The 21,465-nt window shown below is 41.6% G+C and overlaps 1 protein-coding gene across 1 annotated transcript in view; it reads right to left on the minus strand.

Annotated features, from left to right (window-relative positions):
• Nucleotides 1-20,794, minus strand: part of pou2f2b (POU class 2 homeobox 2b) — a 132,327-nt gene extending 111,533 nt beyond the window's left edge. Inside the window, exon 1 of the mRNA XM_061914797.1 lies at nt 19,931-20,794. Within this exon, the coding sequence (XP_061770781.1) occupies nt 19,931-20,033 (103 nt within the window). The 5' untranslated portion in view covers nt 20,034-20,794. The remainder of the gene's footprint in view (nt 1-19,930) is intronic.
• Nucleotides 20,795-21,465: the final 671 nt, after the last annotated feature.

Raw genomic sequence — 21,465 nt, forward strand, 5'->3', positions numbered from 1 at the left:
TGCGGTGACGTTGTAACCCGGCGCCTTCGGAAAAATGTCAGCAGTGTGGAGATATTTTCAAGTGTCGGAAAGTGACAAAAGTATTGCAGTTTGCAACAAATGTTCTGCCAAACTGTCTGGAGGAGGTGCCTCAGCAAATACCTTCAGCACTACTGCTTTAATTTATCATTTAAAAGCCAAAGAACCAGAAAAGCATGCCGAGTACGAGAGAGAGACGGCTGCAGCTGAAAGGAGAGCTGGTCACAGCACGAGAACGCCCACCCCGTCCGTGGCCGACGTCTTTGAGAGGACAACAAAGTTTGCGACTGACAGTGCCAAAGCAAACGGAATTACAAAGAAGCTAATGGAGTTTATGGCTTTGGATGATCAAGCGTTTAGTGTTGTGGAAGACATTGGCTTTCGGAGACTCATGGAGTACATTGAGCCCCGTTACACGATACCGAGCAGACGCTATTTCTTCTGTTTACATTATTAGTCTGTTGTGTAGGCTACCTGTATAAGTGTATGAGGTTACAAGCACACACTTATTGAGATTTAGTGGGGCGTCTGTTTACATTATTAGCCTGTTGTGTAGGCTACCTGTATAAGTGTATGAGGTTACAAGCACACACTTATTGAGATTTACATGAGCCTTCTGTTTACATTATTAGTCTGTTGTGTAGGCTACCTGTATAAGTGTATGAGGTTACAAGCACACACTTATTGAGATTTAGTGGGTTCTCTGTTTACATTATTAGCCTGTTGTGTAGGCTACCTGTATAAGTGTATGAGGTTACAAGCACACACTTAATTGAGATTTACTTGAGCCTTCTGTTTACATTATTAGCCTGTTGTGTAGGCTACCTGTATAAGTGTATGAGGTTACAAGCACACACTTATTGAGATTTACATGAGCCTTCTGTTTACATTATTAGTCTGTTGTGTAGGCTACCTGTATAAGTGTATGAGGTTACAAGCACACACTTATTGAGATTTAGTGGGTTCTCTGTTTACATTATTAGCATGTTGTGTAGGCTACCTGTATAAGTGTATGAGGTTACAAGCACACACTTATTGAGATTTACTTGAGCCTTCTGTTTACATTATTAGCATGTTGTGTAGGCTACCTGTATAAGTGTATGAGGTTACAAGCACACACTTATTGAGATTTACTTGAGCCTTCTGTTTACATTATTAGCCTGTTGTGTAGGCTACCTGTATAAGTGTATGAGGTTACAAGCACACACTTATTGAGATTTAGTGGGGCCTCTGTTTACATTATTAGCCTGTTGTGTAGGCTACCTGTATAAGTGTATGAGGTTACAAGCACACACTTATTGAGATTTACTTGAGCCTTCTGTTTACATTATTAGCCTGTTGTGTAGGCTACCTGTATAAGTGTATGAGGTTACAAGCACACACTTATTGAGATTTACATGAGCCTTCTGTTTACATTATTAGTCTGTTGTGTAGGCTACCTGTATAAGTGTATGAGGTTACAAGCACACACTTATTGAGATTTAGTGGGGCCTTCTGTTTACATTATTAGCCTGTTGTGTAGGCTACCTGTATAAGTGTATGAGGTTACAAGCACACACTTATTGAGATTTAGTGGGTTCTCTGTTTACATTATTAGCCTGTTGTGTAGGCTACCTGTATAAGTGTATGAGGTTACAAGCACACACTTAATTGAGATTTAGTGGGTCCTCTGTTTACATTATTAGCATGTTGTGTAGGCTACCTGTATAAGTGTATGAGGTTACAAGCACACACTTAATTGAGATTTAGTGGGTCCTCTGTTTACATTATTAGCCTGTTGTGTAGGCTACCTGTATAAGTGTATGAGGTTACAAGCACACACTTAATTGAGATTTAGTGGGTCCTCTGTTTACATTATTAGCCTGTTGTGTAGGCTACCTGTATAAGTGTATGAGGTTACAAGCACACACTTATTGAGATTTACTTGAGCCTTCTGTTTACATTATTAGCATGTTGTGTAGGCTACCTGTATAAGTGTATGAGGTTACAAGCACACACTTATTGAGATTTACTTGAGCCTTCTGTTTACATTATTAGCCTGTTGTGTAGGCTACCTGTATAAGTGTATGAGGTTACAAGCACACACTTATTGAGATTTAGTGGGGCCTTCTGTTTACATTATTAGCCTGTTGTGTAGGCTACCTGTATAAGTGTATGAGGTTACAAGCACACACTTATTGAGATTTAGTGGGGCCTCTGTTTACATTATTAGCCTGTTGTGTAGGCTACCTGTATAAGTGTATGAGGTTACAAGCACACACTTATTGAGATTTACTTAAGCCTTCTGTTTACATTATTAGCCTGTTGTGTAGGCTACCTGTATAAGTGTATGAGGTTACAAGCACACACTTATTGAGATTTACTTGAGCCTTCTGTTTACATTATTAGCCTGTTGTGTAGGCTACCTGTATAAGTGTATGAGGTTACAAGCACACACTTATTGAGATTTAGTGGGGCCTCTGTTTACATTATTAGCCTGTTGTGTAGGCTACCTGTATAAGTGTATGAGGTTACAAGCACACACTTATTGAGATTTACTTGAGCCTTCTGTTTACATTATTAGCCTGTTGTGTAGGCTACCTGTATAAGTGTATGAGGTTACAAGCACACACTTATTGAGATTTACTTGAGCCTTCTGTTTACATTATTAGCCTGTTGTGTAGGCTACCTGTATAAGTGTATGAGGTTACAAGCACACACTTATTGAGATTTACTTGAGCCTTCTGTTTACATTATTAGCATATCTACTGTGGCTAAGCAGACTTTTGCCAAAAGGACAATAATTCATTTGTTGTGGGTTTATCCACTTTAATGCACTTTATTTTTTTTTGGAATGCTTGTTTTGTTTGAAGGCCTAATATAAATGAAAACTTTGTGCTTTTTTTTGAAAAGCAAAGGCTACTGGAATATTACAAGAAAAAATTACTTAATTTGAAAAACATGTCTAAAAATGTATTCTAGGCTATTTATGCAATACAAAACAAATTGTGAAAAACTGCATTCATTATTCGGCCTTCGGCCGAGATTTTAAATTTTATTCGGCTTCGGCCACAAATTTCCATTTCGGTGCATCCCTAGTATTTTTGGACCAATATAGCTCTTTCAACATTTTAGGTTGCCGACCCCTGTTTTAGGCCACATCACGATGCAGGATATATAGCTCGATATTTGGCCTTAACCTTGAATGAACACTTGATGCATATAATGACAGCAGTATGATGATTCTATGTGTCTACATTCAAACATTCTTCTTCATACTGCATTCATATATGCTACTTTTAAACTTTCATGCAGAGAGGGAAATCACAACTAAGTCAATTGACCAAAAATGTATTTATTATTATCAGTTATTAAGCAGTGAAACAAACATTCATGTCATTTCAAAAGTGCAAGATTGTCAGAGACATTTTAAAACAAGCTATGAGTTCACTTTTGTGCATGATGTCACTAAGATGACATATCAAAACAACACTAAATTAAGTGTACCTTTTGTACAGAATGCCACTACACTATTTTAAAACAAATAAAGTGCACCTTTGTGCATGATGTCACACAAGATATTTCAATACCTGTCAAATAAAAATGTGCGGCATAGTAGGAAATCAAATCGCTATGTGGTGGGTTGCTGCGGACTTTATCTCCTTATGTTGTTCACTATTTTTTTCATACGGTGTTGATGTGGAAATGGTTGTTTCGGCATTTTGTTGGTGTGGCATAGAATGGAGATGTTGACATGCGGAGTAATCACTCTTCATTCTATAGCAGGTGACTTTTCAAATGATGCTACACATTAGCAGTAATGCTACTTTTTGTAGCAACGCTTTTGGCACACACTTGACAAATTACGGTTGTCTGTTCGACATATTCTCACTTGAAGCCAAACCACCGCCAGACGATGGACCCCTGCTGTTTTTCTTGGGAATTCATTCTTCCTTCACTTGTTACCAGATTGGCACCTTCTTTCTCTTGTATTACCACTCGCAACACAGCTAACGTTACCCATGCTGCTACCTCTCTGCTCCGCGAGGGCGTATACGTATGTGACCTATGACCTGACACTATGTGACGTGTGTAAGAGGGTGCGCTTGCCATCTGTGAGAAGGAGACACAAGAAAGAGCGAGAATGCCAGCAGCTAAAAGCAACTGCGTAAGAACATATACTCCAATATCACAATGTAGTCATTTTTTATATCGCACAAAGACAAACCTGCGATATATGGAGTATATTGATATGTCTATCGCCCAGCCCTACATCCATAAAGCCCCAATAGACGCAAAGAGCAGAACAAAAAGCTTATTAGCCACTGAAGCATTCCGCCATCAGTCTGCTGCCTTCAAACTGATATTATACTGATAACTGATAACTCATATTCTGCAATCTAATTCTTTAGGAGCGCCGGGAGAGGAGGAAGAGAATGATATTGTGACAGAGAGAGAGGAAGAGAGAGAGGGAAGGCTATGAAGACGGAGAGAGGTAGCTTAATGCAATAAAGCATGTAGTATTGACATCTTTCTCGCGTCTATTGATTCCCCATTATGTCGCTAACAAACCCAGGTTGACATTTTGTCATTTGCAATCATGTTAACACTGCGACTTGCACGCTCCCCTCGCAACGGGCCGAACCAGGCCTGCGTGCACGCTCGTTTGCAGGCGTGCCAACCCTGCACGCACACAAGAGCATCCGCTATACAAACCCTGTTTCCATTTGAGTTGGGAAATGGTGTTAGATGTAAATATAAACAGAATACAATGATTTGCAAATCCTTTTCAAGCCATATTCAGTTGAATATGCTACAAAGACAACATATTTCATGTAAAAAAACTCATAAACTTTATTTTTTTTGCAAATAATCATTAACTTAAGAATTTGATGCCAGCAACACGTGACAAAGAAGTTGGGAAAGGTGGCAATAAATACTGATAAAGTTGAGGAATGCTCATCAAACACTTATTTGGAACATCCCACAGGTGTGCAGGCTAATTGGGAACAGGTGGGTGCCATGATTGGCTATAAAAGCAGCTTCCATGAAATGCTAAGTCATTCACAAACAAGGATGGCGTGAGGGTCACCACTTTGTAAGCAAATTGTCAAACAGTTTTAGAACAACATTTCTCAACGAGCTATTGCAAGGAATTTAGGGATTTTACCATCTACGGTCCATAAAATTATCAAAAGGTTCAGAGAATCTGGAGAAATCACTGCACGCAAGCGATGATATTACGGACCTTTGATCCCTCAGGCGGTACTGCATCAAAAACCGACATCAGTGTGTAAAGGATATCTCCACATGGGCTCAGGAACACTTCATAAAATCACTGTCAGTAACTACAGTTGGTCGCTACATCTGTAAGTGCAAGTTAAAACTCTACTATGCAAAGCCAAATCCATTTATCAACAACACCAAGGAACGCCGCTGGCTTCTCTGGGCCCGAGTTCATCTAAGATGGACTGATCAAAGTGGAAAAGTGTTCTGTGGTCTGACGAGTCCACATTTCTAATTATATTTGGAAACTGTGGACGTGGTGTCCTCCGGAACAAAGAGGAAAATAACCATTCAGATTGTTATAGGTGCAAAGTTCAAAAGCCAGCATGTGTGATGGTATGGGGGTGTATTAGTGCCCAAGACATGACTAACTTACACATGTGTGATGGTATGGGGGTGTATTAGTGAACAAGACATGGGTAACTTACACATGTGTGATGGTATGGGGGTGTATTAGTGACCAAGACATGGGTAACTTACACATGTGTGATGGTATGGGGGTGTATTAGTGCCCAAGACATGGGTAACTTACACATGTGTGATGGTATGGGGGTGTATTAGTGCCCAAGACATGACTAACTTACACATGTGTGATGGTATGGGGGTGTATTAGTGAACAAGACATGGGTAACTTACACATGTGTGATGGTATGGGGGTGCATTAGTGCCCAAGGCATGGGTAATTTACACATGTGTGATGGTATGGGGGTGTATTAGTGCCCAAGACATGGGTAACTTACACATGTGTGATGGTATGGGGGTGTATTAGTGCCCAAGACATGACTAACTTACACATGTGTGATGGTATGGGGGTGTATTAGTGAACAAGACATGGGTAACTTACACATGTGTGATGGTATGGGGGTGTATTAGTGAACAAGACATGGGTAACTTACACATGTGTGATGGTATGGGGGTGTATTAGTGAACAAGACATGGGTAACTTACACATGTGTGATGGTATGGGGGTGTATTAGTGACCAAGACATGGGTAACTTACACATGTGTGATGGTATGGGGGTGTATTAGTGCCCAAGACATGGGTAACTTACACATGTGTGATGGTATGGGGGTGTATTAGTGCCCAAGACATGACTAACTTACACATGTGTGATGGTATGGGGGTGTATTAGTGAACAAGACATGGGTAACTTACACATGTGTGATGGTATGGGGGTGCATTAGTGCCCAAGGCATGGGTAACTTACACATGTGTGATGGTATGGGGGTGTATTAGTGCCCAAGACATGGGTAACTTACACATGTGTGATGGTATGGGGGTGTATTAGTGCCCAAGACATGACTAACTTACACATGTGTGATGGTATGGGGGTGTATTAGTGAACAAGACATGGGTAACTTACACATGTGTGATGGTATGGGGGTGCATTAGTGCCCAAGGCATGGGTAACTTACACATGTGTGATGGTATGGGGGTGTATTAGTGAACAAGACATGGGTAACTTACACATGTGTGATGGTATGGGGGTGTATTAGTGAACAAGACATGGGTAACTTACACATGTGTGATGGTATGGGGGTGTATTAGTGCCCAAGACATGGGTAACTTACACATGTGTGATGGTATGGGGGTGTATTAGTGAACAAGACATGGGTAACTTACACATGTGTGATGGTATGGGGGTGTATTAGTGAACAAGACATGGGTAACTTACACATGTGTGATGGTATGGGGGTGTATTAGTGAACAAGACATGGGTAACTTACACATGTGTGATGGTATGGGGGTGTATTAGTGAACAAGGCATGACTAACTTACACATGTGTGATGGTATGGGGGTGTATTAGTGCCCAAGACATGGGTAACTTACACATGTGTGATGGTATGGGGGTGTATTAGTGAACAAGACATGGGTAACTTACACATGTGTGATGGTATGGGGGTGTATTAGTGAACAAGACATGGGTAACTTACACATGTGTGATGGTATGGGGGTGTATTAGTGCCCAAGACATGGGTAACTTACACATGTGTGATGGTATGGGGGTGTATTAGTGAACAAGACATGGGTAACTTACACATGTGTGATGGTATGGGGGTGTATTAGTGAACAAGACATGGGTAACTTACACATGTGTGATGGTATGGGGGTGTATTAGTGAACAAGACATGGGTAACTTACACATGTGTGATGGTATGGGGGTGTATTAGTGCCCAAGACATGGGTAACTTACACATGTGTGATGGTATGGGGGTGTATTAGTGAACAAGACATGGGTAACTTACACATGTGTGATGGTATGGGGGTGCATTAGTGCCCAAGGCATGGGTAACTTACACATGTGTGATGGTATGGGGGTGTATTAGTGAACAAGACATGGGTAACTTACACATGTGTGATGGTATGGGGGTGTATTAGTGCCCAAGGCATGGGTAACTTACACATTTGTGAAGGCACCATTAATGCTGAATGGTCCATACAGGTTTTGGAGCAAGATATCTTGTCATCCAAGCAACGTTATTATGGATGTCCCTGCTTATTTTAGCAAAACAATGCCAAGCCACGTGTTACAACAGCGTGGCTTCGTAGTAAAAGAGTGCGGGTACTTTCCTGGCCCGCCTGCAGTCCAGACCTGTCTCCCATCGGGAATGTGTGGCGCATTATGAAGCGTAAAATATGACAAGACGCCGGGCTGTTGAACAACTTAATCCGTACATCAAGCAAGAATAGTAAAGAATTCCACTTTCAAAGCTTCAACAATTAGTTTCCTCAATTCCCAAACGTTTATTGAGTGTTGTTAAAAGAAAAGGTGATGTAACACAGTGGTGAACATGCCCTTTTCCAACTACTTTGGCACGTGTTGCAGCCATGAAATTAAGTCAATTATTATTTGCACAAAAAAAAAAAAGTTTATGAGTTTGAACATGAAATATGTTGTCTTTGTAACATATTCAACTGAATATGGCTTGAAAAGGATTTGCAAATCATTGTATTCTGTTTATATTTACATCTAATACAATTTCCCAACTCATATGGAAACGGGGTTAGTAAATGGATATGTGAAATGGAAATAGAGAATGGCATGTGTGATTTTGGAACTTAATGGCTAATTGATCCTCTGTCTACAGTGTTAGTATAGTGTACAGCAAAATAAAGTGAGGAGGTAGATAGCGGTCAATGACGTGTGACAGAAGGTGCATAGCTGAAATGAACTGATCTAAGGTGTGTGTGTCCCATCGTATCATATCAAGTCCCGCACTGGGGTGCGAAACCTGCTGTTTCTCCTGCGTGTCCTATTAAACTTTCATACAGCAGTTAATGCTGATGGCTCCACAAACCACTTGACTACACACACACACACACACACACACACACACACAATGGCAACGACAGACACAATGCCATTAAAAATACAACAAAACCTGGGTTCGTCCAAGTGGAAAACAGCCCAACACGCGTGATTTTATGTGATATGATGGTCCATCTCCTTCATGGTAGCGCGCCCGAGACGCTGACCGAGGCAGAGTGCTCCAGGATTGTTTGAACATGAAAGAGGACAACAACGGGGCGCGGAGTGAGCGGGGCAGGGAAGGGTCAGGATGGGACTGAGTCAAGCGCTCTCTGGGTGACCTCTGACCCTGACACAAAAAGGAAACCAGGAGTGAGAGCGCCAGTCAAAAGCCCTGCGGCGGACGAGAAAGAGGACAGTTCTAACTGACAATTATGGCAAAAGTAAAGTTTCCCTGTAGGTTTGCAGTTTCTCAGTGGGACAGAAGTGCTCTGTGTTTTTATTAAGACATAATTAAAAAAAAAAAAACATCAAAGATCCTCTATATCAGTGGTTCTCAACCTTTTTTCAGTGATGTATCCTCGGGGACATGTTTTTAATTCAAGTACCCCCTAATCACAGCAAAGCATTTTTGGTTGAAAAAAAGAGCTAAAGAAGTAAAATACAGCACTATGTCTTTAGTTTCTGATTTATTAAGTTGTATAAAAGTGCAAAATATTGTTCATTTGTAGTGGTCTTTCTTGAACTATTTGGAAAAAAAGATATAAAAATAACTAAAAACTTGTTGAAAAATAAACAAGTGATTCAATTCTAAATAAATATTTCTCCACATAGAAGTAATCATCAACTTAAAGTGCCCTCTTTGGGGATTGTAATAGAGATCCATCTGGATTCATCAACTTACTTCTAAGCACTTATTCACAAAAAAAGAAATATTTAACATCAATAATTTATGGAAAATGTCAACAAAAAATCATGCTGTCAACACTGAATATTGCATTGTTCACGGTGGCAGAGGGGTTAGTGCGTCTGCCTCACAATACGAAGGTCCTGCAGTCCTGGGTTCAAATCCAGGCTCAGGATCTTTCTGTGTGGAGTTTGCATGTTCTCCCCGTGAATGCGTGGGTTCCCTCCGGGTACTCCGGCTTCCTCCCACTTCCAAAGACATGCACCTGGGGATAGGTTGATTGGCAACACTAAATGGTCCCTAGTGTGTGAATGTTGTCTGTCTATCTGTGTTGGCCCTGCGATGAGGTGGCGACTTGTCCAGGGTGTACCCCGCCTTCCGCCCGATTGCAGCTGAGATAGGCGCCAGCACCCCCCGCGACCCCGAAAGGGAATAAGCGGTAGAAAATGGATGGATGGATGGGCATTTCTTTTCACAGTTTATGAATTTACGTTTGTACATTCATATTTTGTTGTATTATTTAATAAATGTATTTATAAAGGATTTTTGAATAGTTGCAATTTTTAGAATATTTTTCAAAAATCTCACGTACCCCTTGGCATACCTTCAAGTACCCCCTGGGGTACGCGTACCCCCATTTGAGAACCACTGGTACATATGACCAGAGCACTCTGCATCCGCCGTTTTTAGGGATTTACTGCAAAAATGGTAGTCCCAGATCCTCCAAATGAAATATGACAGTATAAGAAACTTCTACAAAATTATTCTAGATAGATAGATAGATAGATAGGACTTTATTGATTCCTTCAGGAGAGTTCCCTCAGGAAATTTAAAATTCCAGCATCAGTGTACAGAATTGAGATCAAACTTAAAAAGTAAAAAGTAAATAATGGAGTAAAAAGTCAATAATGGCTATGACGGAAGCACTGCTGTTTTTAAAAACCTATTGCAAAAATAATTGTTAAAAGATGATCTGTATGATAAGAGAGTGCTGCTCTTTATAAGCATCTACTGCAAAAGTGCCAGTCAAAGGTGCCCGTTATAAAACAGGAGAGGATGCGCTCTGCCGTTTTTAAGCAGCTACTGCAAAAACGCTCGCCAAAGATCCTCTATGTAACAGCAGAGCTCAGCTGGTTTTTGAACCTACCGCAAAAACACTCATCCAAGAACCTGAGAGCTCTGCTATTTGTTTAAGTTTACTGCAAGAACAATGGTCAATAGCCCTCATACTGTATAACAGGAGCCCTGATCTTTTTTTAATCAACTAAATCAAATGTGCTTGTCAAAGACTCTCTATATTACAAGAGTGTGCTGCTGTTTTTTAGAACCTACTGCAAAACCTCTCGTCAAAAATGCTCTATATAACAGGAGCGCTCTGATGTATTTTCTATTTTTATATTGGCTTTATATTTATTTATTTTTATTCAGTCATTGGTAGAGCAAACGATAATATTTGAATATTTGTTTTAATATTGTGCAGCAGTTTGGAAACATTTTTGTTTTGTTTAAATGTGCTATATAAATACAGTGGATTGGATTGGATTTAGGAAACTACTGCAATAACACTTGTCTAAGATCTTCAGAACTCTGCTGTTTTTCTAACCTACTTCAAAAATGCTCATCCAAAATCCGGAGAGCTCTGCTATTTTTTTTAACTTACTGCAAAAACGCTTGTCAAAGAGTCTTTATACGGTATAACAGAAGCGCTCTTCTCCTTTTAAGCAACTAATACAAAAGTGCTTGTCAAAAACACTTTATATAACAGGAGCGTTTTTAGAAGCTACTGCTAAAAACTCTCGTTAAAAGCGCCCTATATAACAAGAGTGCTCTGCTGTATTAAGGCAACTATTGCAAAAACGCTTGACTAAGATCCTGAAAGCTATTTTGTTTTTAAGAACCTATTGCAAAAACGCTTGTCAAAGAACCTCAATATAACAGAAGCACTCTGCTGTTTTAGGACCTGACTGCAAAAACATTCCAAGAACATGCATTAGAGCTCTGCTGTTTTTTAACTGACTGCAAGAACACTTGTCAAAGAGCCGTCATATTGTGTGACATGAGAGCTCTGCTTTTTTTAAGCAACTACCGCAAAAACGCTTGTCAAAGACCCTCCACATAGCAGGAGCTCTTAGCTGTTTTTTGGAACCTATTGCAAAAACACTCCTCCAAGAACCTGAGAGCTCTGCTGTTTTGTTTAGCTGACTGCAAGAACAATGGTCAAAGAGCCGTCATACTGTATAATATGAGGGCTCTGCGTTTTTGAAAACTACTGCAAAAACACTCCTCCAAGAACCTGAGAGCTCTCCTTTTTTTTTTTAATGAACTGCAAAGACAATTGTCAAAGAGCCGTCATACTGTATAACAGGAGCGCTCTGCTTGTTCAAGCAACTACTGCAAAAACGCTTGTCAAAGACCCTTTACATAGCAGGTGCTCTTCGCTTTATTTTGGAAACTACTGCAAAATCACTGCTCCAAGAACCTGAGAACTCTGCTGTTTTTTTTTTTAACTGACTGCAAGAACACTTGTCAAAGAGCCGTCATACTGTATGACAGGAGTGCTCTGCTTTTTTAAGCAAAAACTGCAAAAACGCTTTTCAAAGACCCCCAACATAGGGGGCTCTTTGCTGTTTTTGGGTTAGGGTTAGGGTTATTATTTTGGAAACTACTGTAAATACACTCCAAGATCCTGGGAGCTCTGCTGTTTTTTTTAACTGACTGCAAGAACACTTGTCAAAGAGCCGTCATACTGTATAACAGGAGTGCTCTGCTTTTTTAAGCAAAAACTGCAAAAACGCTTTTCAAAGACCCCCTACATAGCAGGGGCTCTTTGCTGTTTTTGGAACGTACTGCAAATACACTCCAAGATCCTGGGAGCTCTGCTGTTTTTTTTAACTGACTGCAAGAACACTTGTCAAAGAGCCTTTTTACTGCAAAACAGGAGCGCTCTGCTTTTTTAAGCAACTACTGCAAAAAACGCTTGTCCAAGATCCTGAGAGCTGCGCTGTTTTTTCGGAATCAGCTGCAAAAATGTTACTTTCTCACGTTCTGAAGTTCTGACCTGGACTCGGGCTGGCATCAGATTACAAAAGGCAACAGGCGATGTTTGACACTGCCAACTAGAGGCGGGGCATGCATATTACATTATGATTTGTACAGGTCAATACCGCGCTTTGTCTATTGCCTGTTGAGTCGCTGTATAAGTGCAACATGGACTACTCTAAATTATACCACATTTATGGAGTACAGCATTGTGCCTTTAGAAAATATGACCAATGCTTGCTCAAATGGAGCTGACATGTCGTGTTTGAACTAGTAACAAAACACTTCCAGTTGCTTCAAGATGTTATAAACCAGGGGGGCCCATTACGTCGATCGCAAGCTACCGGTCCACCGCGGGGGGGTGTCAGTCGATCGCCAGTCAGCCATGATGTTTCCACCCCCATGCTTCACAGTAGGTGTGGTGTTCTTGGGATGCAACTCAGTATTCTTCTTCCTCCAAACACGAGGAGTTGAGTTTATACCAAAATGGATACATGGATGATACAGCAGAGGATTGGGAGAATGTCATGTGGTCAGATGAAACCAAAATAGAACTTTTTGGTATAAACTCAACTCGTCGTGTTTGGAGGAAGAAGAATACTGAGTTGCATCCCAAGAACACCACACCTACTGTGAAGCATGGGGGTGGAAACATCATGCTTTGGGGCTGTTTTTCTGCTAAGGGGACAGGACGATTGATCCGTGTTAAGGAAAGAATGAATGGGGCCATGTATACTGAGATTTGGAGCCAAAACCTCCTTCCATCAGTGAGAGCTTTGAATGGTTGACCAAATACTTATTTTCCACCATCATTTACAAATAAATTCTTTAAAATTCCTACAATGTGAATTCCTGGATTTTTTTCCCCCATTCTGTCTGTCACAGTTGAAGTGTACCTATGATGAAAATGACAGACCTCTGTCATCCTTTGAAGTGGGAGAACTTGCACAATCGCTGGCTGACTAAATACTTTTTTGCCCCACTGTAGATGTGTTACACATGCTTGTATTATCATTAAACACATTTAATGTTAAGAAAAGTGTCTCTTTTATAAATAAATAAATATAAATGATATATATGAATGAGGTAGATCCCCTCGATTTGGTCAATTGAAAAGTAGCTGGCCTGCAGAAAAAGTGCGGGCCCCCCTGTCATAAACCAGCAGCTGTCGACATTCCTAGCGATCAGTTGCTCAACTAATCACTTACTTACTTACTTACTTGGTTTGTACGTGCAAGTGTTCAACTTAGTGACTACAGGCGGACTGACAGCGGCGTGGCGTCAGCACGTGAATCACCGTTATCCCGTCATCTGGCACATCCCGGCCTGCTTATTCGGATGCCGGCCCCGAGTCGGGCCAACATAATGGGCTCAGCCGCCATTTTTCACGCTCACCTCTACTGCTCAAACTGGGTTTTCCATCCCCCTCCTCGTTTTTCACCTTGTCATCCGCTCTTACTTTCACCCTCTCCCGCTTCCCACATTTTTTTTTTATCTCCTTCTGACATTTGCAATTTTTCAGCGCCAAAACTCCTCCTCCTCGGTTCTTTGCCTCCTTTCTGCTTGGCTCCATCCCCCCACACTCTTGTCCTCTCTCCTCCCCCCCAAACGCCATTCTCTCGCACCTATCTCATCACGGTCACGCGCCGTGCACCCGCTGACTGAGGATGTGCAGGAATCAAATATGCTTGAAGTGATTGGGAAATGAGAGGTGTTGGTGAAGAAGGAGGTGGGCCTGGCCCTTTAAGAGCTCCTACCTTTGCCACATGGATGGAGCCGACGCACACCACTTACACCAGTGTTTTTCAACCACTGTGCCGTGGGAGATTAATTAATTTCACCTATTTGGGTGAAAAATATTTGATGCAAACCAGTAATAATTATAATCTGCAAATAAAGTGCCTTTGTTGAGTGTCGGTGCTGTAATACTCTTCCATATCAGTAGGTGGCAGCAGGTAGCTAATTGCTTTGTAATTGCTTTGTACATCCTTTTTACTGCTTAAACCAAAAATAAACAAAAGGCGAGTGCCCTAAAAAAGGCATTGAAGCTTAGGCAGGGTTACCCACAGAGCTTTATTGTTAAGGCGGCCGCCCCTTGACAACAAAGAGCCTCGCCTAAACTAAAGTCTTAAAAAAAAAATATATATATATATATTTTTTTTTTTCCTTTCTAGCTTCTCAGGCAAATCATATAGTTGATGTAGATGCCCATATCGGCTGTTCAGAGCAGTCATGGATACTTCTCGTTGCCTTATTTGTATTTGACTTTATTATTAGTATTATTATTATTGCTACTGTACCATTTTTCCAGCTATAATTACATTATTCATTAGTAATGTAGCAGCCTAGTTTTGAATGGCAGGCTCCCTGCTATCACATGTTGATAAAAATATAATATTTACATAATTAAAATCAACTACAGGCTTCCCAAATGCTGTAATAAACTAAGCATGATGAGTTGTGCATATGTCAGCATGTGGCCCCACTTTTAACTTAGTAAATATTAACTTACTAAGACAAAATAATGACTAACTCAAATTAATGACTTACTGTAAATAGGCGTTTTAAAAAAATAGTTAAAAGTGGGGCCACATATGCAAAACTCATCATGCTTAATTTATTAACATTCTTAGTCTGCTAAGTATGACATTACTTTGTCTTAGTAAGTCAATATTTACAAAGTCAAAATAATGACATACTTAGTATCTGAGGTAACTAAGATTGTTTTGTGTGTTTTTTTCGGTATAGCTCGGTTGGTAGAGTGGCCGTGCCGGCAACTTGAGGGTTGCAGGTTCGATTCCCGCTTCCGCCATCCTAGTCACTGCCGTTGTGTCCTTGGGCAAGACACTTTACCCACCTGCTCCCAGTGCCACCCACACTGGTTTAGATGTAACTTAGATATTGGCTTTCACTATGTAAAGTGCTTTGAGTCACTAGAGAAAAGCGCTATATAAATATAATTCACTTCACTTCACTTCCTTTAAGGAAAAAATATTGAGATATATATCATATTGCCATTCAGCATACGGAGCGGAAAACAACCAAAAGTATTAGGCCTCTCCACGCGACGAAGCCGACCTACTTCACCACGGTTTGTAGTCTAATGCAGGCCGAATGACCCTGTTCCTTACAGCCCCTTCCCCGTCCATCCCCCTGTCCCGCAACGCCCCCTTCCCCTGGAGAAACACCACTTTAACTAACAAATATTCTGGGGGAAACACTTTTAGAGATGGCTATGGAAACTGAAAATGAACTCGCTGCAAGGTAAACAAAAACAGAATGCTGAATGACAGCAAAGACTTAGTGAAGTGAAGTGAATTATATTTATATAGCGCTTTTTCTCTAGTAACTCAAAGCGCTTTACATAGTGAAAGCCAATATCTAAGTGACATTTAAACCAGTGTGGGTGGCACTGGGAGCAGGTGGGTAAAGTGTCTTGCTCAAGGACACAACGGCAGTGACTAGGATGGCGGAAGCGGGGGATTGAACCTGCAACCCTCAAGTTGCTGGCACGGCCACTCTACCAACCGCGTGAGGAGCAGACAGCGTCCACTAAGTACATCCGTACATGACATGACAATCAACAATTTCCACACAAAAAAAGGATAGCGTCTGCACAACTGAAATAGTCTTGATTGCTAAAACAAAGCATGTGAGGGAAGTAGCGCTCAAAGGAAGACATGAAACTGCTACAGGAAAATAGCAACCAAACAGGAGCCAAACAACCAAAATAGGAACGCAAGACACTACACACAAGAAAACACCCAAAAACTCCAAATAACTCCCGGCGTGATGTGACTGGTCGTGACACTTACTTAGAGACAAGAGCTTTTTACATCAATCAAACTAGGGATCTAGACATCTGGTCAGGACACTCAATCGTTTGCCTTCACCTTCATTGTCCATTCGTTTTTGGTGACTGTATATACTGTGGACCTAGACGTTGAGTCCTCGACATACATGGCGGACAATACCTGATACAGTCTGCTTTGCCGGTCCAAATGCATTCACCGTTTTCTGTCATTTTCCCTCGACGGGTAATAAAAAGCACACGCTACCTTTTTTTATCACATTCACGGAGCCTGCATTCTCGTTGTCTCTCCCTTGACAAACGGACAAAGTTTTTCGGTAAGTAGAATCACAGCTGACTTAAACATTCGGATGTTCTCTCGCCATCTGAGAAGTGTTGTATCTGAAATAGCTGCAAGGTATTCGTGTGTGTTTTCCACAAGCGTCTGCACAGACGGAAGGAGAAACACGGCATGTCTGGACGACTCGCCTTCATATTTCCAGTGTTTACCTTCCAGTTACGAAACCGCTTGATTACGAAGCTGGCTGCGGTGCGTTCTTTCTGACGTCACTTCCTCTCCAAACTCAGTTTGTAAACGATCAATAAGTGCATACAAATCTAAGAGCCGGAGATTCAAGAAATACACGGTACACTTACCCGTGTAAAAAATTGTCCAAGGAGGGGGACCTTAAACGATGGTTTAGTGAAGCGAAACAGGGCTTAGACTTAATAGTTATTCGTTTAAGGCAGACCTGGGCAAATTAAGGCTCGGGGCCCACATGCGGCCCTTTAAGCTTTTCAATCTGGCCCGCTGGACAATCCCAAATATTTTTTTTTTTAGATCTTTAAGATAAAAAGTGTAGCTGCCATTATGATGTGCAGTGATGTTTTCTAATGACCGTAAGTCTTCAACTATATTAAGTCTGTCAAAGGTTGAAATCTGTGCTTTTGCATGATGTACTAGTTACTATGGTCATCTAATTAGTTACTATGGTCATCTAATTGGTTACTATGGTCATCTAATTAGTTACTATGGTCATCTAATTTGTTACTATGGTCATCTAATTAGTTACTATGGTCATCTAATTAGTTACTATGGTCATCTAATGAGTTACTATGGTCATCTAATTAGTTACTATGGTCATCTAATTAGTTACTATGGTCATCTAATTACTTACTATGGTCATCTAATGAGTTACTATGGTCATCTAATTAGTTACTATGGTCATCTAATTAGTTACTATGGTCATCTAATTGGTTACTATGGTCATCTAATTAGTTACTATGGTCATCTAATTAGTTACTATGGTCATCTAATGAGTTACTATGGTCATCTAATGAGTTACTATGGTCATCTAATTAGTTACTATGGTCATCTAATTAGTTACTATGGTCATCTAATGAGTTACTATGGTCCTCTAATTCGTCACAGCAGCTCAGTCGAGGCACCAAGCAGTGTGGGTGGGGAACGTTTCCACAGAGTATGAGCCTGAAATGTGGGTGTCAGAGACAGAAGCGGAAAGAGATTTTTACAACAAAGTTCTACAGCTTAGTGATATATCACATATATCAGATTGTAGGTGGTTTTTTTACCCTTCATGTTCATATTTTGTTGTGTTTATTGCATTTTTGTCGTGTTTCACTTGATTGTAAAATATGTGGATGGAGAGGGGGTGTGACGTTCATATATTGTCAATATTCAGTGTTTTATCCTTCATAGTTAATATTGTAAATCCCACATTCTTTTTTATTTTCATGTACATTCTGGGTGTCTCATTCAGTATAAAAATGTAAAATTGCATTCCGTTTTTGAAGGCGGTCTGTCATAAAGTTTTTAGCTTTCAATCAGACATTATGGGGAGGTTTTGTATTAGTGTTCCTAAAAACAGATATACCGGCCCCCCAAACACATTTCTTTCCTCTAAATTTGCTTTAAAGGCCTACTGAAAGCCACTACTAGCAACCACGCAGTCTGATAGTTTATATATCAATGATGAAATATTAACATTGCAACACATGACAATACGGCCGCTTTAGTTTACTAAATTGCAATTTTAAATTTCGCGGGAGTTTTGTCTTCGAAACGTCGTGTAATGATGACGTGTACGCAAGACGTCACGGTTTTTAGGAAGTATGAGCGCTGCACACACACACAGCTAAATGTTGTCAGCTTTAATGGCATAAGTATACAGTTTTTTGGACATCTGTGTTGCTGAATCTTTTGCAATTTGTTCAATTAATATTGGAGAAGTCACAGTAGAAAGACGGAGTTGGGAAGCTTTAGCCTTTAGCCACACAAACACACGGTGATTCCTTGTTTAAAATTCCTGGAGGTGAAACTTTCCTATGGATCAGAGCGGTCAAGAGAACATGGATCCCGACCACATGTCAACCAGCAGGTTTCGGTGAGAAATTTGTGGTTAAAAAGTCAGTTCTTACCGGAGAAAAGCTGAGCTTGTGTCGTCCATAGCTGCCGTCGACTCCCCTGAGACACTGCGTGTCAAGAAACCCGTGGAGACACCCTTCCGACTATCAGGTACTATTTAACTCACTAAAACACTTGCAACACAATAGAAAGATAAGGGATTTCCCAGAATTAACCTCGTAAATGTGTCTAAAAACATCGGGATCCGTCCCAATGCAATCGCGTTTTTTTTTTTCTAGTCCTTTGCTATCAATATCCTCAAACACGAATCTTTCACCCTCGCTCAAATTAATGGGGAAATTATCAATTTCTTGGTCCGAATAGCACTTTTTGTTGGAGGCTCCCATTAAAAACAAGGTGAGAATGTGAGGAGCCATCACACGTGTGACGTCATCGTCTGCGACTTCCGGTAGAGGCAGGGCTTTTCTATCAGCACCGAAAGTTGCCAACTTTATGGTGTTTGTTCTCTACTAAATCCTTTCAGCAAAAATATGGCAATATTGCGAAATGATGAAGTATGACACATAGAATGGAGCTGCTATCCCCGTTTAAATAAGAACACTTCATTTCAGTAGGCCTTTAAGATTTCATCTGCGTGGTCGGTAGTAGTCGGTTTCTGGCGCTGAATGTGAGTGTGAATGTTGTCTATTTGTGTTGGCCTTGTGGTGAGGTGGCGACTTGTCCAGGGTGTACGCCGCCTTCTGCCCAATTGTAGCTGAGATAGGCACCAGCGTCGCCAAAGGGAATAAGCGGTAGAAAATGGATGGATGACTAGGAAATGCGAGGTGGTGGCGAAAAAGAAGGTGGGCCTGGCCCTTTAAGAGCTCCATCCTCGGCCACATGGATGGATGGAGCCGACACAGCAGTTAGGATGCCGGCTGATGGAGGTGTTTCTCCGCCACCACCTGCCTGTTATTCCCCTCCCTTCTCCGGTGAAACGCAGCGCACAAAGTGCAAGAAATGACAAGCCTGTTGGAAAATACAAGAAATAATGTTCTAGTTCCCACCCTTTCGCGCTGCTTCCTTCCAGCGGCCCCAAGAATCGATCCCCGCGAAGGATCGATAAGTTGGCATGAATATTCCCTGCCTTTGCCGGGAGAGTCTAGTCGGGGAGAGACGGAGGCTGAGGCTCAGGCGCGGGCGGCGGCGGAGAGGGAAGGAACGCTTTTGTCTGGCGAGGAAAGAAGGAGAGGCTCGGAAAGAAGGAGAGGCTCGGAAAGAAGGAGAGTCTTACCGGAGTTGGAGCGCAGAGCCAGCGGGGACTTGAGACGCCAGGCGCTGAGGTCTGCGGGGGCAGCTCTCTGGAACACCAACGGCACCGGCAGCGGGACGAACATGCTCTTCCTTCTTCGGCCGCAAGTAGTAAGAATAATGCGGGGAGTCTTCGGCTTGGTGGAGGCGGCTCGCTTGGTGCGTACACATGAAAGCAGCCCGACACTTTCTTTGCTTTTTACTGACTTCAAGCCGGCATCAAGGTGCACACAATGGAGTTCTTTCTTCAACGGAGACACACAGACGGACGGAGGAGCCGCTCGCCGGGAATCAAGTCCCCGCGTCTTTTTCTACTCAAGCGCCCGGAAGGCACGAAAACAGTCAGTTAGCTTCGGTTAATAAAGCAACACAACTATTTCAACATTTTACTTTACAAAAGTCTTATTTCGCGCGGTTATATTTGGGTTGGAGCTATTTGGTGGGACTATTTCGCTGCTATATGGGAGGAAAAAAATGTATTACTTAAAAAGGCGATAAGAAACAAACAAACAAAACTGCGCACGCACGCACACACACACACACACACACCTGATCCTGATGCTCCTCCCTCCCGCGTGTCACACACTAATTAAAATCAATTAATAAATAAATAAATAAATACAGCGAGAGAGAGGGGGAAAAAAGGTTAATCGCAACACTTGCCTATAGTACGTCCGTCCATCCGCCTGTGTGTCTTTCTCGTTATACTCAATTGTTTTTAATGTATTTATATATCTATCTTTCTATGTCGCCTATGTATTGGGAAGCCCAGCAGCTCACTCGACCTGCCTCCCTCCAGCTTTCTAGCGATCTGACACACCAGGCTGGCTGCAACATTGAGGCGAGCAAGGAGCTGCTACTACACATCACCCCTCCATCCCTCCATCCCCCCACCCCCCAACCCACCATACCTCACTCCCACCCCCCCCCCCACATACACACACACCCTCATCTCCCTCGTTTTCACTACCGCTGCAAAAGGTATCCTGTATTGATTTTTGGATTGCGTCCCCCCCTTGCCTTCCTACCATCTACACACACACACACACACACACACACACGCACACACACACACACACACACACGCACACCATCCTCTTAATAATGCTGCTATAATGATGCCAGCAGTAATCAGTGCATTACTGCTTTGGAAGAAAAAGAGGGCGGGACACATGGAGGTGTTTAAAGTCCTACTGAAAGCCACTACTAGCGACCACGCAGTCTGATAGTTTATATATCAATGATGAAATATTAACATTGCAACACATGACAATACGGCCGCTTTAGTTTACTAAATTGCAATTTTAAATTTTCCGGGAGTTTTTTCTTGAAAACGTCACATAATGATGACGTGTACGCTTGACGTCACGGGCTGTTAGGAAATATGAGCGCTGCGCACACACACAGCTAAAAGTCGTCTGCTTTAAAGGGAACATAATCAGCAGACCTATGTAAGTGTCAATATATACCTTGATGGTGCAGAACAAAGACCATCTATTTTTTGAACCGATTTCCAAA

Source organism: Nerophis ophidion, linkage group LG11, assembly GCF_033978795.1.
Source record: "Nerophis ophidion isolate RoL-2023_Sa linkage group LG11, RoL_Noph_v1.0, whole genome shotgun sequence".
Classification (NCBI taxonomy): domain Eukaryota; kingdom Metazoa; phylum Chordata; class Actinopteri; order Syngnathiformes; family Syngnathidae; genus Nerophis; species Nerophis ophidion.